Here is an 8,768-nt window from a genome sequence, read left to right on the forward strand (position 1 = left end):
TCCAAAGAGGTAAAGATGTTAGACTTTCCAGTGAAATTCCATGAGATGATAATTGAAGCCAGGAATTCAAGAATATTTTGGATATCTCGTATCCTGGAGGAAGGGACTACATTCCTGTCAGTTAACTAGCTGATATGATCAGGATTCTCCATCTGAAAATTTTGCAACATGATTTTAGCAGAAAATCTTAAGACCTAAGGTCCCCCACCAACTCAGATCTATTTTCTCCCACCAAGAAAGTTGCACTTTTGTGCTGCTAAATTGCTAAATCCTATTTCAAATTTGACTAAAAAATTGTCATTTCATCAATACTGAGTCTTCTTTTGATTGTCAATACTGAGTTTCAAAGTAATAGGCAGAAGGACACCCACTTCTTCTTGAAAAAGAATATTTAAAGTCTGAGATGGGACTGTATCCAGTCTCTTTTTCAGTACCTTGTATTAATATTTGAAGAACAAAACCTACAGAAATGCACAATCATCTCTATTTATTATTTGATTATTTTATCTTTCTTTATTTCAGGAAACTTAACCATCCCAAACTTGTTAGACTGTATGGTGTATGCTCAAAATCGTATCCCACCTATCTAGTGACGGAATACATGCCTAATGGCTGTCTGCTTAGCTACCTAAGGAGTCATGGGAAGGAACTACAGCCCCTTCAGCTCCTGGAAATATGTTATGATGTTTGTGATGCTATGGCATTTCTGGAGAGCTGTCAGTTCATACATCGAGATTTGGTAAGCTACCCCATGGGAGAAGTGGAACAGGAAAGGTAAAGGGATGACATAAAAGGCCAGGCAGTCCTACCCCTCAGGATCAGCCACAGCCGCACCGGCTCTGTTGGCACTCACCCCAAAAAGCAGTGTGGTCTGCTGAGCAGAGACACCCAGAGACGCTCAATACAAGGCAGCTCTGTACAAGTAAAGCATTAAAGCTCCATGTAAACAGCACTGCCCACAAGCTAATATCATGGAATCACGGAATTTCAGAGTTGGAAGGGACCTCTAGAGATCATCTAGTCCAACTCCCCTGCTGAAGCAGGATTGCCTAGAGCACATCCCTCAGGGCTGCATCCAGGCGGGTCTTGAAAGTCTCCAGAGAAGGGGACTCCACAACCTCCCTGGGCAGCCTGTTCCAGTGCTCTGTCACCCTCACTGTAAAGAAGTTTTTTCTTATATTTGAACGGAACTTCCTATGTTCCAGCTTGTGCCCATTACCCCTCGTCCTGTTACTGGGAACCACTGAAAAGAGTCTGGCTCCATCCTTCTTAAACCTACCCTTTAGATACTTGTAAACATTAATAAGGTCCCCCCGCAGCCTTCTCTTCTCCAGGCTAAAGAGTCCCAGCTCTCTCAACCTTTCCTCAGAAGGGAGATGCTCCAAGCCCTCAATCATATTTGTTGCCCTACGCTGGACTCTCTCCAGTAGTTCCCTGTCCCTCTTGAACTGGGGAGCCCAGAACTGGACACAGTATTCCAGTTGTGGCCTCATCAGTGCAGAGTAGAGGGGGAGAATGACCTCCCTTGACCTGCTGGCCACACTCTTCCCTATGCAGTCCAGAATTCCGTTGGCCTTCTTGGCCTTGACAAGGGCACATTGCTTGCTCATGGACAATTTACTGTCTACCAAGACCCCCAGATCCTTTTCTTCAGAGCTGCTTTCCAGCAGGTCCACCCCTAACCTATACTGGTGCCTGACATTCTTCCTCCCCGGGTGCAGGACTCTACACTTGTCCTTGTTGAACCTCATTAGGTTCTTCTCTGCCCAGCTCTCCAGCCTGTCTAGGTCACGCTGGATGGCAGCACGGCCCTCTGGGGTGTCAGCCACCCCTCCCAGTTTGGTATCATCAGCGAACTTGCTGACGATACACTCTGTCCCCTCGTCCAGGTCATTGACAAATACGTTAAACAATACTGGTCCAAGTATTGACCCCTGGGGGACAGCACTGGTTACAGGCCTCCAACTCGACCCTGCTCCATTAATCACAGCCCTCTGAGTCCTGTCACGCAGCCAGCTCTCAACCCACCTCACTGTCCCCTCGTCTAGTCCACACTTCCTCAGTTTCCTAAGGAGGATGTTATGAGAGACAGCGTCAAAAACCTAATATGTTCTGCTTCGGAGTTGAACTGACAGACTTACAGCCCTGCATACTGCCCTGCCCACATTTACGGGCTCTAGTCTCAAGGATTGATGCATCACTCAGCGGCACAGACCTCCAGTTGTAAAATTAGTCCACTGAAGTAAAGGGTTCTGTCCAATGGTGCTGTAGTTCTCCAGGAGAAAGAGGTGAAATATTAAAGACTTGGGACACTTAGACTGTTTTTAATGATTTATCCATTTGGGAACTATTTCTTTTATAAAATAAGTGTGAACACTACTAGGATAAACTGGAATTTACTCTGGTGTATTGCAAGCAGGAGCAGAACTTGAAAGTCTGCCGCTGCCTAGCTCTTTTAAATACATTTATCTGCCAGTTTTCAAGCAAGTATTTCAAGTTGCTTTTAATAAGATGATCAGTGCTTTCAAGGACTTAGACCCAAAGTTTATGCAAAACTTAGCTTTCTAGAATACTGGCATAAGTCTTTGGGGAAATAAGCTGTTATTTTATTGGTCTACTAAAAGTGAGCCTATCCAGATTTCTGGTGTATTGCACTTCACAGTCAGTAGCAGTATTTTGCCTTCTAGCTCTAGACGAAAATGTGTTGGAAAATTTGTGACAATTTATGTTACATATTTGCTTCATTTTCTAATAGGGGTGTGGTCTTCTCAGGTAGCATTTTAAATGTCTTGTTGATGCTTTCAAAGAATTATCTTTATGCATAAATAAAGTTGTTATCTCACCAGTTTTCACACCCCGATTCAGAAATCACAAATATCAGACAGCTTAGGTAGCAGAATTCAAGTTGTAAATATAAAGTCAGTTTCCCAAAACCTGGCTGTACACCATGGGAAAACAGAAGTAAAACTTGAGCTTGATTTCAGGTTGAAGACTGTAGGTGCAAACTCTATCACAGAAATTAATAAACATGCGGGCAGAGTATACAGCCTTAGATAAATGTTATCAAGTGATCATCTGCAGAACTAGGCTTATATTGAACTTTTCATAAATCAGGCTGTTTAAATCACCTTTCATTGCTCCACTCTGTTTATAGTGTATTGCAAATAATCCAATCAATGTTTTTCACTTTTTGATGTCTTGGTAAATTCTGAGACTACTGAAAAAGACCCTGGAGTAGGACACAATTTGAAAGACAGGGTTTAGTTTCTGGATCTGTTGCTATTTTTCTAGGTGAATGTTTGTTTCTCACCTCTGTTTCCTCAATGTCCTTATTCATAAAGCTGGGATAATGGTAAAGAATGTTTTACGATCAATAGTCAGAAAGTGAAATAAGAGAGCTACTTACTGTTCCCTTACAGTTCCAAACTTAATTGCTTCAATCAAAGAATGCCATTATTCACTGAAATGCTAGAGGATATAAATTATTATTAACAAATTACCAAGGCATGACATTATTTGCTTCTTTTTATATTTTTTTCCACTCATCTCTTTTCTCATTTCTCTACTAAAGGCTGCTAGGAACTGTTTGGTTGACAGCAATCTTACTGTGAAAGTATCTGACTTCGGGATGACTAGGTAAGTAAAAGAATTGGGAGCCTTGTGAAGCTATTATGTTAGTGTATTTACAGTTTATTGGCACTGATCAGGTAGCAACTTCCTGGTAGGAAAGTTAAGCCACAGGGAGCGATACAGCTCTTTGTGTCTCCTTTCCATTAATGACCATAAGCTGTTATGGGGTCAGAATAAAGTCATTCTGCTGTCTCAAAAAGTTAAGGCTCAAAGGCCGGAGTTCACTAGTCGGGTCTGTTAAAGAAATCTCAGAGTTTACTTTGTGTACAAGTAATTTGTACACAAATTTGTACATTAGCCCCCCGCCTTCTCCCTGCAAATTTGGGGGCCAGCCATCTTAATCAGCAGCCTCAATGGAGAGAAGCATCTGAGGATGAGCAGCATAGAGAACATGTCCCCCGAGAAGAGACTGAGGTAGTCTGGTGAAGAGGAGTCTAAGAGGGGATCTAAAAGCTGCCTACAGCTACTTACAGTTACAAAGCTGATGGAGCCAAATAAGTCTTATCAATGCCAGGTGATATAACAGCAGACACACTGTAGCTCAGGAAGTTCAAGCTGGACAGTAAGAGAAGTTGACTCCCCAGGAGGATGGTGGAACAGTGAAACATGCCTGTCAGGGAGGCTACGACATTGCAGTCTTTGGAGGCTTTAAAGACTTGGGTACACAGAGCCATGGCTGACCTGACCTACTGTTGGGAGTAATCCTATTTGAGCAGGGGGCTGGGCTAGATGGCCTTACAACAGGCACTTCTATGATTCTGCATTATTTCTCTAATAAGTTGATAGCAGTGATCTGTTCTATAGATTATAGCTAATACCCCTAGCAAGCATCCTTTGGAAATCTGGGATTCTGCCCAGGCTTTTTTTAGGAACCTTGTGATACACAAGGAAGAAGCAGTAAATAGCATTTCACTGTAACTCTGTTAAACCCAAGTTTGGTTCTTGCCTTGTAGGTATGTTCTGGATGACCTGTATATAAGTTCACTAGGAACCAAGTTTCCAGTGAAGTGGTCAGCACCAGAAGTTTTTCATTACACCAAATTTAGCAGCAAGTCAGATGTGTGGGCCTTTGGTATGTATGGAATTTGGCATATAAATATGTATATATGCCATTACATTTGGGTTTCCTCCGCTTACTAAGCAGAAATGCTAGACATTAAGACACTGAAGGAATGTACAAAGCAGTTACAGCTTATGTTCTTGTTTAATATGTTTATGCATCCAAGCCCGATCCCCTTTGGATTTTTTTAGCCCCACTGTTTTTCTTTTAGGCCCGTAGAAACTCTGCCTGCTCCCCATTTGCTGTATACCTGTTTAATATGGTAAAGTGAACTGTTGGCAGCGGAGATCAAACGGTATCTTTGGCGTGTCTAGGCCGTAAATCAGTTCTGCCCAAGTCAAAAGAGCTTTTTTGTTAGTTGCAGAGGTCAGAGCGCGCTCTGTGCCTAAGCCAGCTGCGGAAGAGGGTCTGGGTGAGCTGGGACTCTGTATCTCAGCAAAAATAAGATGCATTTGCAGATCACTTTCTACCCAGGAATCTCAAACATTTGAACTTCTACTTCAGTGGTTTTCAAGCTCTGATTTTCAAATCCCTGGAGTCTGTTCAGTGTTTCTAAAAGTCCGCAAAACTTGTCAAAGGAAAGGGAGCCTTTTGTGAACGGGCTTAAATTACACTTACATGGGTTTGGTCCTCCAGTAGGAAAATTTTGGCGGCTGTCAAGCTAATGAAAGATTGGCAACCCACTGTTCTTGACATTGAACAATGATGAATAAAGCAGACCAAAGTGTTTCCAAATGCTGGGCTGCTTCTTATCTTTAACTTCTGCTAGTCTCTGAACTAGAGACTCTGGCAGAGAAACAGCTCGCTCATGCCCTTTACAAGTTGTTTATAATATATACAATTAAATCAGGACTTGGATTTTCTGCTGTTACCTTTTCTTTTTGCTCTTATCAATGAAATCCTGGCTCCAGGCTTTATTGTCGTTAACTTCAATATTGTCATTCACTTCAGTGAGAAACCTTATTTTTCCTTAGAAGGTCATTTCTCATTTTAACACTTTCCATTGATGCAGTGGAAGCAAGGGGAGAGTGGGATCCATCAGTTCTTGTTTGGTTGTTTTAAACTAACGAAACTTCAAAGAGCTAAAGAACTGAACTGATGTATTCATATCCCAAAGCAGGTGTCAGAGAACAAATAATCTTGGTTTTACTAATGTTTTCATTAGGGAAAGCGGGGATTCAGGTACCATTTTATTCTGATCCCACTGTGACACAAGAATGCCCCAGCCTTCAAGCTGGAGGGAAGTCAAAGGTCCAATAAATCTATTTCACAAAAAAAATCTTTACCGCCAGTATTATATACCATTGTGAAATAAATATTTCACAATTATTTTTTTACTTTACAGTTGGCACAATTATCACATATGTTCAGTTGTGCAAAAACTGTTTCTTGCAATGCTATCGTTATGAATTAATTATTATGATATTATCCAGTGTTTCTATTGCTTCAGTGTAATCCAGTTCTTATAGGCATGTATAGATAACACTATAAAGCGTTTAGAAATCTTTCTGATACCAAAGGAGTATATGTCCCACTCACTTCACAAAATCAGTAAAAATTTTCTTATGATTTACTCTACAAAAACAAGAGATACCTCTAGCTGTCATTTTGTTTTTCCTTCCCTTTCTCTCCCTCTCTGTTGACAGACACACACAGCTAAGGGGATGTTTGTACGTATTTTGTAAAAACTACAATCTGTGGATTGTTATGTCTTAGGTTTTGTCCTTTATTGCCCACATTAAATATATTTTATAACTAATTGTATAATCTAACTTCACCTTCTACTAGAGTAGAAGTTGTTTTACATTTGGGTACAGAATCGCACTTGTCAGTCATCTCCATACTTTTCTTTGGACAATATTCTCTGTGAAGAGTCTGATTGCTCACATGTTGCATGTGTCTCTTGTTCCAGGAAAAAGGGGTTATCTTGCATTTCTTGACTTTCATTTCTTGTCTTCCATTGTCGTGAATATTTTTTGCAGGTATCTTAATGTGGGAGGTGTTCACTTTGGGAAAGCAGCCCTATGAGCTTTATGACAACATCCAGGTGATTGAGAAAGTGACGCAAGGATACAGACTTTATAGGCCACAACTAGTTTCCGACGTCATCTACCAGATAATGTACAACTGCTGGCATGAGGTATGTATATCTGCACATGCAAACTGGAGAAAACAAAATAATAGGGGTCACTAGGAGCTGCTGTTGATAGACCAACTAATGTTCATAGTGGAAAATATCTCTTATAAAAGCCATTGCTTATGTGTAGTACTTTCTATATAGCAGTCTAGTTCAGGACATTGTTAGTACAGGGAACAGGGCGTAAAGGAAGATTGCCTCCCTTCTTCTCAGAACCATGTGTTTAAGCAAATAACAGCAAAATACCCTTCAACGTCAACATAAGATACAGAGTGAGATTCTTCTCACCCAGTTTTAATGGTTTAAAATTTGGGTGCTGAGCTAAGCTAATTGTCTACATCCTTTCCATAATTACAGGATCATTACTGGTACCTCTCCATGTTCGTTTATTCTTTCTGTCTTAGCCACCACAGAATAAAAGGTATCTGCTTTCATGCATAGAGGTCTTAACTAATTTTGTTAGACCTCTACCTTTTTAGATATCTAATGTTGCTTGAAATAATCCCTCTCTTAGAATGGGAAGGATGTGTTACCCCATCTGTGAGTCCCCTAGGAATTGTAAGTCAAATGCTGATCATGCTCATTTTATTTTGAGAGATCAGTGTCTGCGGTGCCAAGAATTACCCTGATTTGTTGTTCTTCTTCGTCTAAATTTTAGTCAGCTGTCTGTGGATGTGATTTGTTTCTCACCAGCAACAAAGAACTGTTTGGCACATTACTGGTGATACCATGAAATGACAGTGATTTGGGATTTTTTTAGAGATAATTGTCAGAAAAATGAGGAAAAAAAACTTATATTTGAGGACATGTTAATGCAAAGAAAGAAGATTACACTATCACAACATAAGAAAGATATTAAAAGTAACTTCAATTTTCTTTGCCTCATAAGCATCACTGTCTCTACGAATTTCTGCATGCTAAAATCAAGAAACACTAATGCAAATTACAGTTCTTGAGTGATTTCAAAATTAAATAACCATACCCATCATCTTTGCTTCATTTAGCTACCAGAAAAGCGCCCTGCCTTTTTTCAGCTCTTGTCATTTTTTGAGGCACTGAGAGAAGACAGCAGAGCTTGAAAAGGAAGATTCATAAACAGATGACTGTTCACGCTGGTTCCATATCACCTGTCTTCTGTACAAGAGCTAAATCTGAAATCTGCCTGACATTAGCCCCCCCTGTTATTCTGTATATTAGTGTTCTTCTCATTTAATCAGGGAGTTGACCAAGACATGTATGGAAAAAGCTTTTGTGACACTCTGCGGGTGACAGAATTTGGAAGGATACTGCGGAAGAATATAATTCATTTTGTTAGCATCGTCTCAAAGGATTTCTCAGACACTGAGATATATATACCAACTGCGTACTCTCCTTCAGTGCGTCCAAGCTGTCACTATTTGGCCTTAACTGGAAATGTAAACCGGGAAATATATGCTTGTTAGGTTTTCTGATTATCATAACTCATCTGAATGTGTTTTTTCTTTATAATCACTCGAAGCTGACACCTGAAGTCAAATTTAGAATTGCTGCAAGTGGCAGCAACATAAGTCGTTATAGTCTCACTTTCAATTATTTAGAAATTACTGATGGTAAAATATTATATCAGTTTGCTTACCAGTACTATTGACTTTAGTTTGGGCCCTCGAGGTATATGCTTGATTTGGAATTTATTCCAAGCTACCTATCTGAGATATCTGCAACTTAGCAACATATGAGGTGTTTACTAGACTGTTATTGCTTCCTCCTAAAGGTAAAAAGGGAGAAAAAAAAAAATTTAATGCAGAATTCCATAGCCATTGCAATAGTAAATGGTAAATTTGCTGATCTCTATAAAACCTGAAGAGCAAAGATTTTAAGGGAATTGAAAATGCTATTAGTATAGTTGCTTAGCCAAATATTTTCCTGCTGAGGAGCTGAAATTTGGCTCCTGATGCTATCAGT

At 40.2% G+C, this 8,768-nt stretch overlaps 1 protein-coding gene across 1 annotated transcript in view; it reads left to right on the forward strand.

The window, feature by feature from the left end:
• BMX (BMX non-receptor tyrosine kinase) overlaps nt 1-7,938 on the forward strand; it is a 29,741-nt gene extending 21,803 nt beyond the window's left edge. Inside the window, exons 14-18 of the mRNA XM_054214570.1 lie at nt 523-739; nt 3,572-3,636; nt 4,584-4,702; nt 6,673-6,830; nt 7,832-7,938. Coding sequence (XP_054070545.1) covers nt 523-739; nt 3,572-3,636; nt 4,584-4,702; nt 6,673-6,830; nt 7,832-7,906 — 634 coding nt within the window. The 3' untranslated portion in view covers nt 7,907-7,938. The remainder of the gene's footprint in view (nt 1-522; nt 740-3,571; nt 3,637-4,583; nt 4,703-6,672; nt 6,831-7,831) is intronic.
• The last annotated feature ends 830 nt before the right edge of the window (nt 7,939-8,768 follow it).

The sequence above is a fragment of the Rissa tridactyla genome, chromosome 1 (genome assembly GCF_028500815.1).
Source record: "Rissa tridactyla isolate bRisTri1 chromosome 1, bRisTri1.patW.cur.20221130, whole genome shotgun sequence".
Classification (NCBI taxonomy): Eukaryota; Metazoa; Chordata; class Aves; order Charadriiformes; family Laridae; genus Rissa; species Rissa tridactyla.